General features: G+C 49.0%; 1 protein-coding gene across 1 annotated transcript in view; it reads right to left on the bottom strand.

Moving 5' to 3' along the window:
• Positions 1 to 1,184: 1,184 nt before the first annotated feature.
• Positions 1,185 to 22,137, bottom strand: part of LOC142286642 (pleckstrin homology domain-containing family M member 2-like) — a gene marked incomplete at its 3' end in the record, with an annotated part of 40,450 nt that continues 19,497 nt past the window's right edge. The window contains exons 2-7 of the mRNA XM_075333376.1: positions 20,079 to 20,185; positions 19,899 to 20,008; positions 19,728 to 19,827; positions 17,452 to 17,539; positions 1,403 to 1,589; positions 1,185 to 1,264 (exon numbers count right to left, since the gene is read on the bottom strand). Coding sequence (XP_075189491.1) covers positions 1,185 to 1,264; positions 1,403 to 1,589; positions 17,452 to 17,539; positions 19,728 to 19,827; positions 19,899 to 20,008; positions 20,079 to 20,185 — 672 coding nt within the window. The remainder of the gene's footprint in view (positions 1,265 to 1,402; positions 1,590 to 17,451; positions 17,540 to 19,727; positions 19,828 to 19,898; positions 20,009 to 20,078; positions 20,186 to 22,137) is intronic.

The raw sequence follows: 22,137 nt of genomic DNA, 5'->3' as shown, positions 1-22,137 counted from the left end.
ACGAGCAGAAGGAGGAAAAGAAGGGAATTTTGTTACTTACCGTAAATTCCTTTTCTTCTAGCTCCTATTGGGAGACCCAGACGATTGGGTGTATAGCACTGCCTCCGGAGGCCACACAAAGCATTACACTAAAAAGTGTAAGGCCCCTCCCCTTCTGGCTATACACCCCCCCGTGGATCACGGGCTGCTCAGTTTTAGTGCAAAAGCAAGAAGGAGGAAAGCCAATAACTGGTTAAACAATTCAATCCGAAGGAACATCGGAGAACTGAAAACCGTTCAACATGAACAACATGTGTACCCGAAAAACAACCAAAAATCCCGAAGGAAACAGGGGCGGGTGCTGGGTCTCCCAATAGGAGCTAGAAGAAAAGGAATTTACGGTAAGTAACAAAATTCCCTTCTTCTTCGGCGCTCCATTGGGAGACCCAGACGATTGGGACGTCCAAAAGCTGTCCCTGGGTGGGTAAAGAAATACCTCATGTTAGAGCTGCAAGACAGCCCTCCCCTACGGGGGTGTCACTGCCGCCTGCAGGACTCTTCTACCTAGGCTGGCGTCCGCCGAAGCATAGGTATGCACCTGATAATGTTTGGTGAAAGTGTGCAGACTCGCCCAGGTAGCTGCCTGGCACACCTGTTGAGCCGTAGCCTGGTGTCGTAATGCCCAGGACGCACCCACGGCTCTGGTAGAGTGGGCCTTCAGCCCTGATGGAACCGGAAGCCCCGCAGAACGGTAGGCTTCAACATAGTCAGCAGCTGCTGCTGACTAAAAACAGTGGAGCTATGCGTGGATGTCTGACCTCCTTCGCACAAAGCAGAAAACTGGTGAGCCAGTGATCCCACTGGGGGTGTATATGCAGAAGGGGAGGGGCCTTACACTTTTTAGTGTAATTGCTTTGTGTGGCCTCCGGAGGCAGTAGCTATACACCCAATCGTCTGGGTCTCCCAATGGAGCGCCGAAGAAAAACTCAGAAAAGGAGAAAAAGGTAAGGAAGAGGAAGAGACAAGGAGGAGGAGGTGGAGGTGGAGGGAAAAAAAACAACTAGGAAGAAGAGGTGGAAAAGACAATGGAGAGGAAAAAAAGAAAGGGAAAAGGAGGAGGGGAAGGCGACATGAACAGAAGAAAGACACAAATAGAAGGATAAAGGGAGAGGATAATAGAAGCATAATGAGGCTGAGAAAGGCACAGAACACGGCTGCTCCCCACCTTCCCAGTCTGTGCTGGGGACGGACGGCACCGCAGGGTAAGCCTCTCCAAAATCATAATCTACAGAGACCAGGGACAAAAGAGCGGATTAGAAAGCGGTGCAGACGAGGCGGGGCGCAGACTGAGCGCAGCGCAGACTGAGCGCAGCAGCTCCACCATGTGTAATCCAGGCCCCGGCGGCCCCCGCGGAGCTCCTACCTTCACTGGACGGGGCGATGGCGCTGTCGTCCCACTCCAGATTAGCAGAGTTAATGGAGTTGAAGGAATTGAGAGATAAACTGTCAGAACCACGAACGTTGCTGGGAAGCCGGTCCTCAAAGTCAAGAAGATACTGGGGCTTGTAGTACTCCGGCATGTAGGGAGCGAGGTCCAGATAGGGAACGTCCTACAGAGGAGAACGCAACAATCACCTCCATAAAGAGGCACAGCCGAGCCCCAGAGCACACCTCCAACATCACACGCCCAACCCCGGGGGCTCCAAAATCTGCTCTACTACACAGATTTATAGCCCCCCAAATAGGAAATACTGATCCTGAGCTACCTCCAGTATTATACTCCAGAGCTGCACTCACTATTCTGCTGGTCCAGTCACTGTGCACATACATTACTGATCCTGAGTTACCTCCTGTATTATACTCCAGAGCTGCACTCACTATTCTGCTGGTGCAGTCACTGTGTACATACATTACATTACTGATCCTGAGCTACCTCCTGTATTATACCCCAGAGCTGCACTCACTATTCTGCTGGTGCAGTCACTGTGTACATACATTACATTACTGATCCTGAGTTACCTCCAGTATCATACTCCAGAGCTGCACTCACTATTCTACTGGTGCAGTCACTGTGTACATACATTACATTACTGATCCTTAGTTACCTCATGTATTATACTCCAGAGCTGCACTCACTATTCTGCTGGTGCAGTCACTGTGTACATACATTACATTACTGATCCTGAGTTACCTCCTGTATTATACTCCAGAGCTGCACTCACTATTCTGCTGGTGCAGTCACTGTGTACATACATTACTGATCCTGAGTTACCTCCAGTATTATACTCCAGAGCTGCACTCACTATTCTGCTGGTGCAGTCACTGTGTACACACATACATTACTGATCCTGAGTTACCTCCTGTATTATACTCCAGAGCTGCACTCACTATTCTGCTGCTGCAGTCACTGTGTACATACATTACTGATCCTGAGTTACCTCCTGTATTATACTCCAGAGCTGCACTCACTATTCTGCTGCTGCAGTCACTGTGTACATACATTACTGATCCTGAGTTACCTCCTGTATTATCCTCCAGAGCTGCACTCACTATTCTGCTGGTGCAGTCACTGTGTACATACATTACTGATCCTGAGTTACCTCCTGTATTATACTCCAGAGCTGCACTCACTATTCTGCTGCTGCATTCACTGTGTACATACATTACTGATCCTGAGTTACCTCCTGTATTATACTCCAGAGCTGCACTCACTATTCTGCTGGTGCACTCACTGTGTACATACATTACATTACTGATCCTGAGCTACATCCAGTATTATACTCCAGAGCTGCACTCACTATTCTGCTGCTGCAGTCACTGTATACATACATTACATTACTGATCCTGAGTTACCTCCTGTATTATACCCCAGAGCTGCACTCACTATTCTGCTGGTGCAGTCACTGTGTATATACATTACATTACTGATCCTAAGTTACCTCCTATATTATACTCCAGAGCTGCACTCACTATTCTGCTGGTCAAGTCACTGTGTACATACATTACATTACTGATCCTGAGTTACCTCCTGTATTATACCCCAGAGCTGCACTCACTATTCTGCTGGTGCAGTCACTGTGTACATACATTACATTACTGATCCTGAGTTACCTCCTGTATTATACCCAAGAGCTGCACTCACTATTCTGCTGGTGCAGTCACTGTGTACATACATTACATTACTGATCCTGAGTTACCTCCTGTATTATACCCCAGAGCTGCACTCACTATTCTGCTGGTCCAGTCACTGTGTACATACATTACATTACTGATCCTGAGTTACCTCCTGTATTATACTCCAGAGCTGCACTCACTATTCTGCTGGTGCAGTCACTGTATACATACATTACATTACTGATCCTGAGTTACCTCCTGTATTATACTCCAGAGCTGCACTCACTATTCTGCTGCTGCAGTCACTGTGTACATACATTACATTACTGATCCTGAGTTACCTCCTGTATTATACTCCAGAGCTGCACTCACTATTCTGCTGGTGCAGTCACTGTGTACATACATTACATTACTGATCCTGAGTTACCTCCTGTATTATACTTCAGAGCTGCACTCACTATTCTGCTGGTGCAGTCACTGTGTACATACATTACATTACTGATCCTGAGTCACCTCCTGTATTATACTCCAGAGCTGCACTCACTATTCTGCTGATGCAGTCACTGTGTACATACATTACATTACTGATCCCGAGTTCCCTCCTGTATTATACTCCAGAGCTGCACTCACTATTCTGCTGGTCCAGTCACTGTGTACATACATTACATTACTGATCCTGAGTTACCTCCAGTATTATACCCCAGAGCTGCACTCACTATTCTGCTGGTGCACTCACTGTGTAAATACATTACATTACTGATCCTGAGTTACCTCCTGTATTATACTCCAGAGCTGCACTCACTATTCTGCTGGTGCAGTCACTGTGTACATACATTACATTACTGATCCTGAGTTACCTCCTGTATTATACTCCAGAGCTGCACTCACTATTCTGCTGGTGCAGTCACTGTGTACATACATTACATTACTGATCCTGAGTTACCTCCTGTATTATACCCCAGAGCTGCACTCACTATTCTGCTGGTGCAGTCACTGTGTACATACATTACATTACTGATCCTGAGTTACCTCCTGTATTATACCCAAGAGCTGCACTCACTATTCTGCTGGTGCAGTCACTGTGTACATACATTACATTACTGATCCTGAGTTACCTCCTGTATTATACCCCAGAGCTGCACTCACTATTCTGCTGGTCCAGTCACTGTGTACATACATTACATTACTGATCCTGAGTTACCTCCTGTATTATACTCCAGAGCTGCACTCACTATTCTGCTGGTGCAGTCACTGTATACATACATTACATTACTGATCCTGAGTTACCTCCTGTATTATACTCCAGAGCTGCACTCACTATTCTGCTGGTGCAGTCACTGTGTACATACATTACTGATCCTTAGCTACCTCCTGTATTATACCCCAGAGCTGCACTCACTATTCTGCTGGTGCAGTCACTGTGTACATACATTACATCACTGATCCTGAGTTACCTCCTGTATGATCTCCAGAGCTGCACTCACTATTCTGCTGGTGCAGTCACTGTGTACATACATTACTGATCCTGAGTTACCTCCTGTATTATACTCCAGAGCTGCACTCACTATTCTGCTGGTGCAGTCACTGTGTACATACATTACTGATCCTGAGTTACCTCCTGTATTATACTCCAGAGCTGCACTCACTATTCTGCTGGTGCAGTCACTGTGTACACACATTACTGATCCCGAGTTACCTCCTGTATTATACTCCAGAGCTGCACTCACTATTCTGCTGGTGCAGTCACTGTGTACATACATTACTGATCCTGAGTTACCTCCTGTATTATACTCCAGAGCTGCACTCACTATTCTGCTGGGGCAGTCACTGTGTACATACATTACTGATCCTGAGTTACCTCCTGTATTATACTCCAGAGCTGCACTCACTATTCTGCTGGTGCAGTCACTGTGTACATACATTACATTACTGATCCTGAGTTACCTCCTGTATTATACTCCAGAGCTGCACTCACTATTCTGCTGGTGCAGTCACTGTATACATACATTACATTACTGATCCTGAGTTACCTCCTGTATTATACTCCAGAGCTGCACTCACTATTCTGCTGCTGCAGTCACTGTGTACATACATTACATTACTGATCCTGAGTTACCTCCTGTATTATACTCCAGAGCTGCACTCACTATTCTGCTGGTGCAGTCACTGTGAACATACATTACATTACTGATCCTGAGTTACCTCCTGTATTATACTCCAGAGCTGCACTCACTATTCTGCTGGTGCAGTCACTGTGTACATACATTACATTACTGATCCTGAGTCACCTCCTGTATTATACTCCAGAGCTGCACTCACTATTCTGCTGATGCAGTCACTGTGTACATACATTACATTACTGATCCCGAGTTCCCTCCTGTATTATACTCCAGAGCTGCACTCACTATTCTGCTGGTCCAGTCACTATGTACATACATTACATTACTGATCCTGAGTTACCTCCAGTATTATACCCCAGAGCTGCACTCACTATTCTGCTGGTGCACTCACTGTGTAAATACATTACATTACTGATCCTGAGTTACCTCCTGTATTATACTCCAGAGCTGCACTCACTATTCTGCTGGTGCAGTCACTGTGTACATACATTACATTACTGATCCTGAGTTACCTCCTGTATTATACTCCAGAGCTGCACTCACTATTCTGCTGGTGCAGTCACTGTGTACATACATTACATTACTGATCCTGAGTTACCTCCTGTATTATACCCCAGAGCTGCACTCACTATTCTGCTGGTGCAGTCACTGTGTACATACATTACATTACTGATCCTGAGTTACCTCCTGTATTATACCCAAGAGCTGCACTCACTATTCTGCTGGTGCAGTCACTGTGTACATACATTACATTACTGATCCTGAGTTACCTCCTGTATTATACCCCAGAGCTGCACTCACTATTCTGCTGGTCCAGTCACTGTGTACATACATTACATTACTGATCCTGAGTTACCTCCTGTATTATACTCCAGAGCTGCACTCACTATTCTGCTGGTGCAGTCACTGTATACATACATTACATTACTGATCCTGAGTTACCTCCTGTATTATACCCCAGAGCTGCACTCACTATTCTGCTGGTGCAGTCACTGTGTACATACATTACATTACTGATCCTGAGTTACCTCCTGTATTATACTCCAGAGCTGCACTCACTATTCTGCTGCTGCAGTCACTGTGTACATACATTACATTACTGATCCTGAGTTACCTCCTGTATTATACTCCAGAGCTGCACTCACTATTCTGCTGGTGCAGTCACTGTGAACATACATTACATTACTGATCCTGAGTTACCTCCTGTATTATACTCCAGAGCTGCACTCACTATTCTGCTGGTGCAGTCACTGTGTACATACATTACATTACTGATCCTGAGTCACCTCCTGTATTATACTCCAGAGCTGCACTCACTATTCTGCTGATGCAGTCACTGTGTACATACATTACATTACTGATCCCGAGTTCCCTCCTGTATTATACTCCAGAGCTGCACTCACTATTCTGCTGGTCCAGTCACTGTGTACATACATTACATTACTGATCCTGAGTTACCTCCAGTATTATACCCCAGAGCTGCACTCACTATTCTGCTGGTGCACTCACTGTGTAAATACATTACATTACTGATCCTGAGTTACCTCCTGTATTATACTCCAGAGCTGCACTCACTATTCTGCTGGTGCAGTCACTGTGTACATACATTACATTACTGATCCTGAGTTACCTCCTGTATTATACTCCAGAGCTGCACTCACTATTCTGCTGGTGCAGTCACTGTGTACATACATTACATTACTGATCCTGAGTTACCTCCTGTATTATACCCCAGAGCTGCACTCACTATTCTGCTGGTCCAGTCACTGTGTACATACATTACATTACTGATCCTGAGTTACCTCCTGTATTATACTCCAGAGCTGCACTCACTATTCTGCTGGTGCAGTCACTGTATACATACATTACATTACTGATCCTGAGTTACCTCCTGTATTATACCCCAGAGCTGCACTCACTATTCTGCTGGTGCAGTCACTGTGTACATACATTACATTACTGATCCTGAGTTACCTCCTGTATTATACTCCAGAGCTGCACTCACTATTCTGCTGCTGCAGTCACTGTGTACATACATTACATTCCTGATCCTGAGTTACCTCCTGTATTATACTCCAGAGCTGCACTCACTATTCTGCTGGTGCAGTCACTGTGTACATACATTACATTACTGATCCTTAGCTACCTCCTGTATTATACCCCAGAGCTGCACTCACTATTCTGCTGGTGCAGTCACTGTGTACATACATTACATCACTGATCCTGAGTTACCTCCTGTATGATCTCCAGAGCTGCACTCACTATTCTGCTGGTGCAGTCACTGTGTACATACATTACTGATCCTGAGTTACCTCCTGTATTATACTCCAGAGCTGCACTCACTATTCTGCTGGTGCAGTCACTGTGTACATACATTACTGATCCTGAGTTACCTCCTGTATTATACTCCAGAGCTGCACTCACTATTCTGCTGGTGCAGTCACTGTGTACACACATTACTGATCCCGAGTTACCTCCTGTATTATACTCCAGAGCTGCACTCACTATTCTGCTGGTGCAGTCACTGTGTACATACATTACTGATCCTGAGTTACCTCCTGTATTATACTCCAGAGCTGCACTCACTATTCTGCTGGGGCAGTCACTGTGTACATACATTACTGATCCTGAGTTACCTCCTGTATTATACTCCAGAGCTGCACTCACTATTCTGCTGGTGCAGTCACTGTGTACATACATTACATTACTGATCCTGAGTTACCTCCTGTATTATACTCCAGAGCTGAACTCACTATTCTGCTGGTGCAGTCACTGTGTACATACATTACATTACTGATCCTGAGTTACCTCCTGTATTATACCCCAGAGCTGCACTCACTATTCTGCTGGGGCAGTCACTGTGTACATACATTACTGATCCTGAGTTACCTCCTGTATTATACCCCAGAGCTGCACTCACTATTCTGCTGGGGCAGTCACTGTGTACATACATTACTGATCCTGAGTTACCTCCTGTATTATACTCCAGAGCTGCACTCACTATTCTGCTGGGGCAGTCACTGTGTACATACATTACTGATCCTGAGTTACCTCCTGTATTATACCCCAGAGCTGCACTCACTATTCTGCTGGGGCAGTCACTGTGTACATACATTACTGATCCTGAGTTACCTCCTGTATTATACTCCAGAGCTGCACTCACTATTCTGCTGGGGCAGTCACTGTGTACATACATTACTGATCCTGAGTTACCTCCTGTATTATACTCCAGAGCTGCACTCACTATTCTGCTGGTGCAGTCACTGTGTACATACATTACATTACTGATCCTGAGTTACCTCCTGTATTATACCCCAGAGCTGCACTCACTATTCTGCTGGTCCAGTCACTGTGTACATACATTACATTACTGATCCTGAGTTACCTCCTGTATTATACTCCAGAGCTGCACTCACTATTCTGCTGGTCCAGTCACTGTGTACATACATTACATTACTGATCCTTAGCTACCTCCTGTATTATACCCCAGAGCTGCACTCACTATTCTGCTGGTGCAGTCACTGTGTACATACATCACTGATCCTGAGTTACCTCCTGTATGATCTCAAGAGCTGCACTCACTATTCTGCTGGTGCAGTCACTGTGTACATACACATTACTGATCCTGAGTTACCTCCTGTATTATACTCCAGAGCTCCACTCACTATTCTGCTGCTGCAGTCACTGTGCACATACATTACATTACTGATCCTGAGTTACCTCCTGTATTATACTCCAGAGCTGCACTCACTATTCTGCTGCTGCAGTCACTGTGTACATACATTACTGATCCTGAGTTACCTCCTGTATTATACCCCAGAGCTGCACTCACTATTCTGCTGGTGCAGTCACTGTGTACATACATTACTGATCCTGAGTTACCTCCTGTATTATACTCCAGAGCTGCACTCACTATTCTGCTGCTGCAGTCACTGTGTACATACATTACTGATCTTGAGTTACCGCCTGTATTATACTCCAGAGCTGCACTCACTATTCTGCTACTGCAGTCACTGTGTACATACATTACATTACTGATCCTGAGTTACCTCCTGTATTATACTCCAGAGCTGCACTCACTATTCTGCTGGTGCAGTCACTGTGTACATACATTACATTAGTGATCCTAAATTACCTCCTGTATTATACTCCAGAGCTGCACTCACTATTCTGCAGGTGCAGTCACTGTGTACATACATTACTGATCCTGAGTTACCTCCTGTATTATCTCCAGAGCTGCACTCACTATTCTGCTGGTGCAGTCACTGTGTACATACATTACATTACTGATCCTGAGTTACCTTCTGTATTATACCCCAGAGCTGCACTCACTATTCTGCTGGTGCAGTCACTGTGTACATACATTACTGATCCTGAATTACCTCCTGTATTATACTCCAGAGCTGCACTCACTATTCTGCTGGTGCAGTCACTGTGTACATACATTACATTACTGATCCTGAGTCACCTCCTGTATTATGCTCCAGAGCTGCACTCACTATTCTGCTGGTGCAGTCACTGTGTACATACATTACTGATCCTGAGTTACCTCCTGTATTATACTCCAGAGCTGCACTCACTATTCTGCTGGTGCAGTCACTGTGTACATACATTACACTACTGATCCTGTGTTACCTCCTGTATTATACTCCAGAGCTGCACTCACTATTCTGCTGGTGCAGTCACTGTGTACATACATTACATTACTGATGCTGAGTTACCCCCTGTATTATACTCCAGAGCTGCACTCACTATTCTGCTGGTGCAGTCACTGTGTACATACATTACACTACTGATCCTGTGTTACCTCCTGTATTATACTCCAGAGCTGCACTCACTATTCTGCTGGTGCAGTCACTGTGTACATACATTACATTACTGATCCTGAGTTACCTCCTGTATTATACTCCAGAGCTGCACTCACTATTCTGCTGGTGCAGTCACTGTGTACATACATTACTGATCCTGAGTTACCTCCTGTATTATCTCCAGAGCTGCACTCACTATTCTGCTGGTGCGGGCACTGTGTACATACATTACATTACTGATCCTGAGCTACATCCAGTATTATACTCCAGAGCTGCACTCACTATTCTGCTACTGCAGTCACTGTATACATACATTACATTACTGATCCTGAGTTACCTCCTGTATTATACCCCAGAGCTACACTCACTATTCTGCTGGTGCAGTCACTGTGTACATACATTACTGATCCTAAGTTACCTCCTATATTATACTCCAGAGCTGCACTCACTATTCTGCTGGTCCAGTCACTGTGTACATACATTATATTACTGATCCTGAGTTACCTCCTGTATTATACCCCAGAGCTGCACTCACTATTCTGCTGGTGCAGTCACTGTGTACATACATTACATTACTGATCCTGAGTTACCTCCTGTATTATACTCCAGAGCTGCACTCACTATTCTGCTGGTGCAGTCACTGTGTACATACATTACATTACTGATCCTGAGTTACCTCCTGTATTAAACTCCAGAGCTGCACACACTATTCTGCTGGTGCAGTCACTGTGTACATACATTACATTACTGATCCTGAGTTACCTCCTGTATTATACCCCAGAGCTGCACTCACTATTCTGCTGGTGCAGTCACTGTGTACATACATTACATTACTGATCCTGAGTTACCTCCTGTATTATACTCCAGAGCTGCACTCACTATTCTGCTGGTGCAGTCACTGTGTACATACATTCCATTACTGATCCTGAGTTACCTCCTGTATTATACTCCAGAGCTGCACTCACTATTCTGCTGGTGCAGTCACTGTGTACATACATTACATTACTGATCCTGAGCTACATCCAGTATTATACTCCAGAGCTGCACTCACTATTCTGCTACTGCAGTCACTGTATACATACATTACATTACTGATCCTGAGTTACCTCCTGTATTATACCCCAGAGCTACACTCACTATTCTGCTGGTGCAGTCACTGTGTACATACATTACATTACTGATCCTAAGTTACCTCCTATATTATACTCCAGAGCTGCACTCACTATTCTGCTGGTCCAGTCACTGTGTACATACATTACATTACTGATCCTGAGTTACCTCCTGTATTATACCCCAGAGCTGCACTCACTATTCTGCTGGTGCAGTCACTGTGTACATACATTACATTACTGATCCTGAGTTACCTCCTGTATTATACTCCAGAGCTGCACTCACTATTCTGCTGGTGCAGTCACTGTGTACATACATTACATTACTGATCCTGAGTTACCTCCTGTATTATACCCCAGAGCTGCACTCACTATTCTGCTGGTGCAGTCACTGTGTACATACATTCCATTACTGATCCTGAGTTACCTCCTGTATTATACTCCAGAGCTGCACTCACTATTCTGCTGGTGCAGTCACTGTGTACATACATTACATTACTGATCCTGAGTTACCTCCTGTATTATACTCCAGAGCTGCACTCACTATTCTGCTGGTGCAGTCACTGTGTACATACATTACTGATCCTGAGTTACCTCCTGTATTATACCCCAGAGCTGCACTCACTATTCTGCTGGTCCAGTCACTGTGTACATACATTACATTACTGATCCTGAGTTACCTCCTGTATTATACTCCAGAGCTGCACTCACTATTCTGCTGGTGCAGTCACTGTATACATACATTACATTACTGATCCTGAGTTACCTCCTGTATTATACTCCAGAGCTGCACTCACTATTCTGCTGGTGCAGTCACTGTGTACATACATTACTGATCCTGAGTTACCTCCTGTATTATACTCCAGAGCTGCACTCACTATTCTGCTGGTGCAGTCACTGTGTACATACATTACATTACTGATCCTGAGTTACCTCCTGTATTATACTCCAGAGCTGCACTCACTATTCTGCTGGTGCAGTCACTGTATACATACATTACATTACTGATCCTGAGTTACCTCCTGTATTATACTCCAGAGCTGCACTCACTATTCTGCTGGTGCAGTCACTGTGTACATACATTACTGATCCTGAGTTACCTCCTGTATTATACTCCAGAGCTGCACTCACTATTCTGCTGGTGCAGTCACTGTGTACATACATTACATTAGTGATCCTGAATTACCTCCTGTATTATACCCCAGAGCTGCACTCACTATTCTGCTGCTGCAGTCACTGTGTACATACATTACTGATCCTGAGTTACCTCCTGTATTATACCCCAGAGCTGCACTCACTATTCTGCTGCTGCAGTCACTGTGTACATACATTACTGATCCTGAGTTACCTCCTGTATTATACTCCAGAGCTGCACTCACTATTCTGCTGGTGCAGTCACTGTGTACATACATTACTGATCCTGAGTTACCTCCTGTATTATACTCCAGAGCTGCACTCACTATTCTGCTGGTGCAGTCACTGTGTACATACATCACTGATCCTGAGTTACCTCCTGTATGATCTCCAGAGCTGCACTCACTATTCTGCTGGTGCAGTCACTGTGTACATACATTACTGATCCTGAGTTACCTCCTGTATTATACTCCAGAGCTGCACTCACTATTCTGCTGGTGCAGTCACTGTGTACATACATTACATTAGTGATCCTGAATTACCTCCTGTATTATACCCCAGAGCTGCACTCACTATTCTGCTGCTGCAGTCACTGTGTACATACATTACTGATCCTGAGTTACCTCCTGTATTATACCCCAGAGCTGCACTCACTATTCTGCTGCTGCAGTCACTGTGTACATACATTACTGATCCTGAGTTACCTCCTGTATTATACTCCAGAGCTGCACTCACTATTCTGCTGGTGCAGTCACTGTGTACATACATCACTGATCCTGAGTTACCTCCTGTATGATCTCCAGAGCTGCACTCACTATTCTGCTGGTGCAGTCACTGTGTACATACATTACTGATCCTGAGTTACCTCCTGTATTATACTCCAGAGCTGCACTCACTATTCTGCTGGTGCAGTCACTGTGTACATACACATTACTGATCCTGAGTTACCTCCTGTATTATACTCCAGAGCTGCACTCACTATTCTGCTGCTGCAGTCACTGTGCACATACATTACATTACTGATCCTGAGTTACCTCCTGTATTATACCCCAGAGCTGCACTCACTATTCTGCTGCTGCAGTCACTGTGTACATACATTACTGATCCTGAGTTACCTCCTGTATTATACCCCAGAGCTGCACTCACTATTCTGCTGGTGCAGTCACTGTGTACATACATTACTGATCCTGAGTTACCTCCTGTATTATACTCCAGAGCTGCACTCACTATTCTGCTGGTGCAGTCACTGTGTACATACATTACTGATCCTGAGTTACCTCCTGTATTATACTCCAGAGCTGCACTCACTATTCTGCTGCTGCAGTCACTGTGTACATACATTACTGATCTTGAGTTACCGCCTGTATTATACTCCAGAGCTGCACTCACTATTCTGCTGGTGCAGTCACTGTGTACATACATTACTGATCCTGAGTTACCTCCTGTATTATACTCCAGAGCTGCACTCACTATTCTGCTGGTGCAGTCACTGTGTACATACATTACATTAGTGATCCTAAATTACCTCCTGTATTATACTCCAGAGCTGCACTCACTATTCTGCAGGTGCAGTCACTGTGTACATACATTACTGATCCTGAGTTACCTCCTGTATTATCTCCAGAGCTGCACTCACTATTCTGCTGGTGCAGTCACTGTGTACATACATTACTGATCCTGAATTACCTCCTGTATTATACTCCAGAGCTGCACTCACTATTCTGCTGGTGCAGTCACTGTGTACATACATTACTGATCCTGAGTTACCTCCTGTATTATACTCCAGAGCTGCACTCACTATTCTGCTACTGCAGTCACTGTGTACATACATTACATTACTGATCCTGAGTTACCTCCTGTATTATACCCCAGAGCTGCACTCACTATTCTGCTGGGGCAGTCACTGTGTACATACATTACTGATCCTGAGTTACCTCCTGTATTATACTCCAGAGCTGCACTCACTATTCTGCTGGTGCAGTCACTGTGTACATACATTACATTACTGATCCTGAGTTACCTCCTGTATTATACTCCAGAGCTGCACTCACTATTCTTATGGAGCAGTCACTGTGTACATACATTACTGATCCTGAGTTACCTCCTGTATTATACTCCAGAGCTGCACTCACTATTCTGCTGGGGCAGTCACTGTGCACATACATTACATTACTGATCCTGAGTTACCTCCTGTATTATACTCGAGAGCTGCACTCACTATTCTGCTGGGGCAGTCACTGTGCACATACATTACATTACTGATCCTGAGTTACCTCCTGTATTATACTCCAGAGCTGCACTCACTATTCTGCTGGGGCAGTCACTGTGCACATACATTACATTACTGATCCTTAGTTACCTCCTGTATTATACTCCAGAGCTGCACTCACTATTCTGCTGGGGCAGTCACTGTGCACATACATTACATTACTGATCCTGAGTTACCTCCTGTATTATACTCCAGAGCTGCACTCACTATTCTGCTGGGGCAGTCACTGTGCAGATACATTACATTACTGATCCTGAGTTACCTCCTGTATTATACTCCAGAGCTGCACTCACTATTCTGCTGGTGCAGTCACTGTGTACATACATTACATTACTGATCCTGAGTTACCTCCTGTATTATACCCCAGAGCTGCACTCACTATTCTGCTGGTGCAGTCACTGTGTACATACATTACATTACTGATCCTGAGTTACCTCATGTATTATACTCCAGAGCTGCACTCACTATTCTGCTGGTGCAGTCACTGTGTACATACATTACATTACTGATCCTTAGCTACCTCCTGTATTATACTCCAGAGCTGCACTCACTATTCTGCTGGTGCAGTCACTGTGTACATACATTACATTACTGATCCTTAGCTACCTCCTGTATTATACTCCAGAGCTGCACTCACTATTCTGCTGGTGCAGTCACTGTGTACATACATTACTGATCCTGAGTTACCTCCTGTATTATACTCCAGAGCTGCACTCACTATTCTGCTGGTGCAGTCACTGTGTACATACATTACTGATCCTGAGTTACCTCCTGCATTATACCCCAGAGCTGCACTCACTATTCTGCTGGTCCAGTCACTGTGTACATATATTACATTACTGATTCTGAGTTACCTCCTGTATTATACTCCAGAGCTGCACTCACTATTCTGCTGGTGCAGTCACTATGTACATACATTACATTACTGATCCTGAGTTACCTCCTGTATTATACCCCAGAGCTGCACTCACTATTCTGCTGGTGCAGTCACTGTGTACATACATTACATTACTGATCCTGAGTTACCTCCTGTATTATACTCCAGAGCTGCACTCACTATTCTGCTGGTGCAGTCACTGTGTACATACATTACTGATCCTGAGTTACCTCCTGTATTATCTCCAGAGCTGCACTCACTATTCTGCTGGTGCAGTCACTGTGTACATACATTACTGATCCTGAGTTACCTCCTGTATTATACCCCAGAGCTGCACTCACTATTCTGCTGGTGGAATAGCTGTGTACATACATTACTGATCCTGAATTACCTCCTGTATTATACTCCAGAGCTGCACTCACTATTCTGCTGGTGCAGTCACTGTGTACATACATTACTGATCCTGAATTACCTCCTGTATTATACTCCAGAGCTGCACTCACTATTCTGCTGGTGCAGTCACTGTGTACATACATTACTGATCCTGAGTTACCTCCTGTATTATACTCCAGAGCTGCACTCACTATTCTGCTGGTGCAGTCACTGTGCACATACATTCCATTACTGATCCTGAGTTACCTCCTGTATTATACTCCAGAGCTGCACTCACTATTCTGCTGGGGCAGTCACTGTGCACATACATTACATTACTGATCCTGAGTTACCTCCTGTATTATACTCCAGAGCTGCACTCACTATTCTGCTGGGGCAGTCACTGTGCACATACATTACATTACTGATCCTGATTTACCTCCTGTATTATACTCCAGAGCTGCACTCACTATTCTGCTGGGGCAGTCACTGTGCACATAAATTACATTACTGATCCTGAGTTACCTCCTGTATTATACTCCAGAGCTGCACTCACTATTCTGCTGGGGCAGTCACTGTGCACATACATTACATTTCTGATCCTGAGTTACCTCCTGTATTATACTCCAGAGCTGCACTCACTATTCTGCTGGTGCAGTCACTGTGTACATACATTACATTACTGATCCTGAGTCACCTCCTTTATTATACTCCAGAGCTGCACTCACTATTCTGCTGGGGCAGTCACTGTGTACATACATTACATTACTGATCCTGAGTTACCTCCTGTATTATACCCCAGAGCTGCACTCACTATTCTGCTGGTGCAGTCACTGTGTACATACATTACTGATCCTGAGTTACCTCCTGTATTATACCCCAGAGCTGCACTCACTATTCTGCAGGTGCAGTCACTGTGCACATACATTACTGATACTGAGTTACCCCCTGTATTATACCCCAGAGCTGCACTCACTATTCTGCTGGTGCAGTCACTGTATACATTCATTACTGATCCTGAGTTACCTCCTGTATTATACTCCAGAGCTGCACTCACTATTCTGCTGGTGCAGTTACTGTGTACATACATTACATTACTGATCCTGAGTTACCTCCTGTATTATACTCCAGAGCTGCACTCACTATTCACTGTGCACATACATTACATTGCTGTCACTATGGATACAGGTGGATATGCTTCTTCTTGGCTCTCTTTCGGGCTCAGCTCCTGAGGCTGCTGTACTGGTCACATGTTCCTTCCTGACGTCGCTCATCCTCCACATATGAGCAGGAGGCGGCACATCCGGTCTGTGTTGCTCAGTTTTGGGCGCCTGCTCACGTCCCCTAATTTGCCCCAACAGTTTCCACCTAATTTCCATTAGTAGCACAGAGTGAGCCCTGCAGGAAAACCCCCCGCTCGCTCTCCGCTACCCCCCACTCGCCCTAAGCCTCACCCCCAGCTCCGCCCCCGCTCCCCCCCCACTCGCCCTAAGCCTCACCCCCGCTCACCTCCCGCCTGCTCGCCCTAAGCCTCACCCCCAGCTCCGCCCCCGCTCCCTGCTCGCCCCCCACTCACCCTAAGCCTCACCCCCAGCTTCGCCCCCCGCTCCCCCCCCACTCGCCCTAAGCCTCACCCCCCCCGCTCACCCCCTGCTCGCCCACTGCTCACCAGTTCCAGCTCAAATCTAATGAACTCCAGGCCAGACATGAGGGTGAGGAAGAGGGTGAGATGATCGTGACTGCAGACCAAGGCGTTCCTGGAACAGAACAACACAGCAATGAAGAGGGGACGCCGCACGAGAGAGGGAGGAGGGGGGCGAGGAAGGGACGCCGCACGAGAGAGGGAGGAGGAGGGCGAGGAAGGGACGCCGCACGAGAGAGGGAGGAGGGGGGCGAGGAAGGGACGCCGCACGAGAGAGGGAGGAGGGGGGCGAGGAAGGGATGCTGCGGACAAGAGGGAGGAGGGCGAGGAAGAGACGTCGCAGAAGAGAGGGAGGAGGGCGGGGAAGGGACGTCGCGGAAGAGAGGGAGGAGGGCAGGGAAGGGACGCCGCAGGAGAGAGGGAGGAGGGCGAGGAAGGGACACCGCAGGAGAGAGGAGTAAAGCGGGGAAGGGATGCCGCAGGAGTGAGAGGGAGGAGGGCGGGGAAGGGACGCCGCGGAAGAGAGGGAGGAGGGCGGGGAAGGGACGCCAAGAAAAAAAGAGGGAGGAGGGCGAGGAAGGGACGCCAAGAAAGAGAGGGAGGAGGGCGGGGAAGGGACGCCGCGGGAGAGAGAGAAGAGGGCGAGGAAGGGATGCCGGGGGAGAGAGGGAGGAGGGCGTGGAAGGGAGGACGCAGGAGAGAGGGAGGAGGGCGGGGAAGGGACGCCGCAGGAGAGAGGGAGGAGGGCGTGGAAGGGACGCCGCAGGAGAGAGGGAGGAGGGCGTGGAAGGGACGCCGCGGAAAAGAGGGAGGAGGGTGAGGAAGGGACGCCGCGGAAGAGAGGGAGGAGGGCGGGGAAGGGACGCCGCGGAAGAGAGGGAGGAGGGCGGGGAAGGGACGCCACACGAGAGAGGGAGGAGGGCGTGGAAGGGACGCCGCAGGAGAGAGGGAGGAGGGCGAGGAAGGGACACCGCAGGAGAGAGGGAGGAGGGCGAGGAAGGGACACCGCAGGAGAGAGAGAAGAGGGCGAGGAAGGGACGCCGAGGGAGAGAGGGAGGAGGGCGAGGAAGGGATGCTGCGGAAGAGAGGGAGGAGGGCGGGGAAGGGACGCCGCACGAGAGAGGGCGAGGAAGGGACGCCGCGGAAGAGAGGGAGGAGGGCGAGGAAGGGATGCCGCAGGAGAGAGAGGGAGGAGGGCGGGGAAGGGACACCACAGGAGAGAGAGAGGGAGGAGGGCGGGGAAGGGACGCCGCGGAAGAGAGGGAGGAGGGCGAGGAAGGGACGCCAAGAAAAAGAGAGGGAGGCGGGCGAGGAAGGGACGCCGCAGGAGAGAGAGGGAGGGCGGGGAAGGGACGCCGCGGAAGAGAGGGAGGATGGCGATGAAGGGACGCCAAGAAAGAGAGGGAGGAGGGCGAGGAAGGGACGCCACAGGAGAGAGAGGGAGGAGGGCGGGGAAGGGACGCCGCGAAAGAGAGGGAGGAGGGCGAGGAAGGGACACCAAGAAAGAGAGGGAGGAGGGCGAGGAAGGGACGCCAAGAAAGAGAGGGAGGAGGGCGAGGAAGGGACGCCGCGGGAGAGAGGGAGGAGGGCGTGGAAGGGACGCCGCAGGAGAGTGGGAGGAGGGCAGGGAAGGGATGCCGTGGAAGACAGGGATGAGGGCGGGGAAGGGACGCCGCAGGAGAGAGGGAGGAGGGCGAGGAAGGGTCGCCGCGGAAGAGAGGGAGGAGGGCGAGGAAAGGACGCCGCCCGAGAGAGGGAAAGGCGGGACTGTCACAGGAAAGAAGGAGTGACGTTGTGGGAAAGAGAGGATGGGATGCTGCAGGAGAGAGGGAGAGGATGGGGACCCTGTGGGAGAGACAGAGACACCATGGAAGAAAAAGGAGGATGGAGAGGAAGAAACGCTAATGGAGTGAGGGTGGAGGAACAGACGCTGCAGACCCTGGGGTGGGTCCATAGAGGTGGCACGGCGGTAAACCCTGGGGTGGGCCCATAGAGGTGGCACGGCGGTAGACCTTTGGGTGGGCCCATAGAGGTGGCGCGGCGGTAGACCTTTGGGTGGGCCCATAGAGGTGGCACGGCGGTAGACCTTTGGGTGGGCCCATAGAGGTGGCACGGCGGTAGACCCTGTGGTGGGTCGATGGAGGTGGCGCAGTGCTAGACCCTGAGGTGTGCTGATAGAGGTGGTGTGGCGGTAGACCCCGGGGTGGGCCGATGGAGGTGGCGTGGCGGTAGACCCTGAGGTGCGGCGGTAGACCCTGGGGTGCGGTGGAGCGTCCCATTTTCGGCGGCAGGGAGCGGCTTACTTGTAGTAGTATTTCTCTAGGAGGCTTTGGTTCTCCTGGAATAACCTCAGGTAACTCTCCAGGGAATTCTCATTGAGCGCCAGGTACAGCCAGGCTCGGCCTGCGGAGGACAGCAGAGGTTAGGTGCCGGCGGCGGGGCATGACAGGCGGGTGCAGGTCAGCAGTACTCACTGCGGCCGAGCAGCGTCGCCACATGCTGCTGATCCTCAATCTGCTTCACGGCTTCTCTGCGTGTGAAGTGGACGACGAGCACCCAGTACCCGGAGGAGATGTCCTGCAGCCTGTGAGGGGAGAGGGGTCACAGACATTGCTGGGGGGTCCCCCCACATTACAGCCCCGGATGCCACTCACCCATACAGCAGGGCATGGTCCAGGTGCTCGCACAGCCTCTGCAGGACGCGGTCGTGGTTACGTATGGCCGGGGTCTCATCCTCACATGCGGCAAAGTAACTCTGCAACTGAGAGCGAAAAGACTGGCGTTACATCAGCACCGCGCACTGCCGAATCCCTCCGTGCGGAGGGGACGCACTGCCGAATCCCTCCGTGCGGAGGGGACGCACTGCCGAATCCCTCCGTGCGGAGGGGACGCACAGCCGAATCCCTCCGTGCGGAGGGGACGCACAGCCGAATCCCTCCGTGCGGAGGGGACGCACAGCCGAATCCCTCCGTGCGGAGGGGACGCACAGCCGAATCCCTCCGTGCGGAGGGGACGCACAGCCGAATCCCTCCGTGCGGAGGGGACGCACAGCCGAATCCCTCCGTGCGGAGGGGACGCACAGCCGAATCCCTCCGTGCGGAGGGGACGCACAGCCGAATCCCTCCGTGCGGACGCACAGCCGAATCCCTCCGTGCGGAGGGGACGCACAGCCGAATCCCTCCGTGCGGACGCACAGCCGAATCCCTCCGTGCGGAGGGGACGCACTGCCGAATCCCTCCGTGCGGAGGGGACGCACAGCCGAATCCCTCCGTGCGGACGCACAGCCGAATCCCTCCGTGCGGAGGGGACGCACAGCCGAATCCCTCCGTGCGGAGGGGACGCACAGCCGAATCCCTCCGTGCGGAGGGGACGCACAGCCGAATCCCTCCGTGCGGAGGGGACGCACTGCCGAATCCCTCCGTGCGGAGGGGACGCACTGCCGAATCCCTCCGTGCGGAGGGGACGCACTGCCGAATCCCTCTGTCCGGAGGGGACGCACTGCCGAATCCCTCTGTGCGGAGGGGACGCACTGCCGAATCCCTCTGTGCGGAGGGGACGCACTGCCGAATCCCTCCGTGCGGAGGGGACGCACTGCCGAATCCCTCCGTGCGGAGGGGACGCACAGCCGAATCCCTCTGTGCGGAGGGGACGCACTGCCGAATCCCTCTGTCCGGAGGGGACGCACTGCCGAATCGCTCTGTGCGGAGGGGACGCACTGCTGAATCCTTCTGTGCTGCGCGGACGCACTTGTTGGAGCCACGCGATAGGACCTCGTCACTTCTGCCAATAAGTGACATTCCGCGCCCACAAGGGGTACACGAGGTCCACTTGGCGCCGTATTACACCGACACCTCCTATCCATACGGGCACGGAACGGCAGACAGAGTAGGTCGTGCACAACACCCCACTCGCTCACAACCCTGACAGGCCAACAGACCCTTTTCACTAGCCCCAGTGAAACAGGGCTCTACCAGTTTCTCATTAGATATAAGCCTGGTCCACTAACAGGACCCACATGTTTACTGGATGTGACCTCTCTGAGAAGAACCACCAACAAAATGTCCGCTCTGGTTTTCAATAACCCATGTACCTCCCACCTGGTGACCTATGACAGGGCTGGACATGGGATGTGCCTTCAGGTTCTAGAGAATTAGGAGATGGCAGCTTTCCTCATATCTCTGCTAACGAGCGTCCCATGTGTAAGATATTACCATCATGTTTCCTATTATGATTTTATCTACCCATAGCTAGGAAACATGATGGGTGTTTTGTCCTCCAGCCGTTTGTTAGTAATTTTGGGCTGATACGCATGTCCCACAATTAAGGCAAAATGTGTGTGTGATGTGCGCCCCGCTGTCCAGAGGCCAGAAATATGCCTGCCCTATTTGTGGGAGCTACGCACCACCTAGTTTTATAACTTTTACCCCAGGGCCAGGCTGTCTGAAGGTCACCTGTGAAGCTTCTCTGAAACCAGCAAACACTCAGCCCTTCCCTAGCTGCATTACTTTTGTCACCAGGTGGTCTGCTCTGGTCAGGGCGGCTTCCTTGCTATACACTCCCTGACAGAAGTTCTGTCGCTTCTCCATGTTATGTAAATAAAAGCTTATAGCCTGACTTTAATTTCATCCATTGGTTTTATAAATTACTCTTTTTAAAGCTTAAACCGTCCCAAATTTGGTTATGAAAATAAAGTTGCTGAAATATTGATCATTT

Source organism: Anomaloglossus baeobatrachus, unplaced genomic scaffold (genome assembly GCF_048569485.1).
Source record: "Anomaloglossus baeobatrachus isolate aAnoBae1 unplaced genomic scaffold, aAnoBae1.hap1 Scaffold_674, whole genome shotgun sequence".
Taxonomy (NCBI): Eukaryota; Metazoa; Chordata; class Amphibia; order Anura; family Aromobatidae; genus Anomaloglossus; species Anomaloglossus baeobatrachus.
The sequence above is the reverse complement of the archived record's forward strand: the minus strand, read 5'-3'. Positions and strand labels throughout refer to the sequence as shown.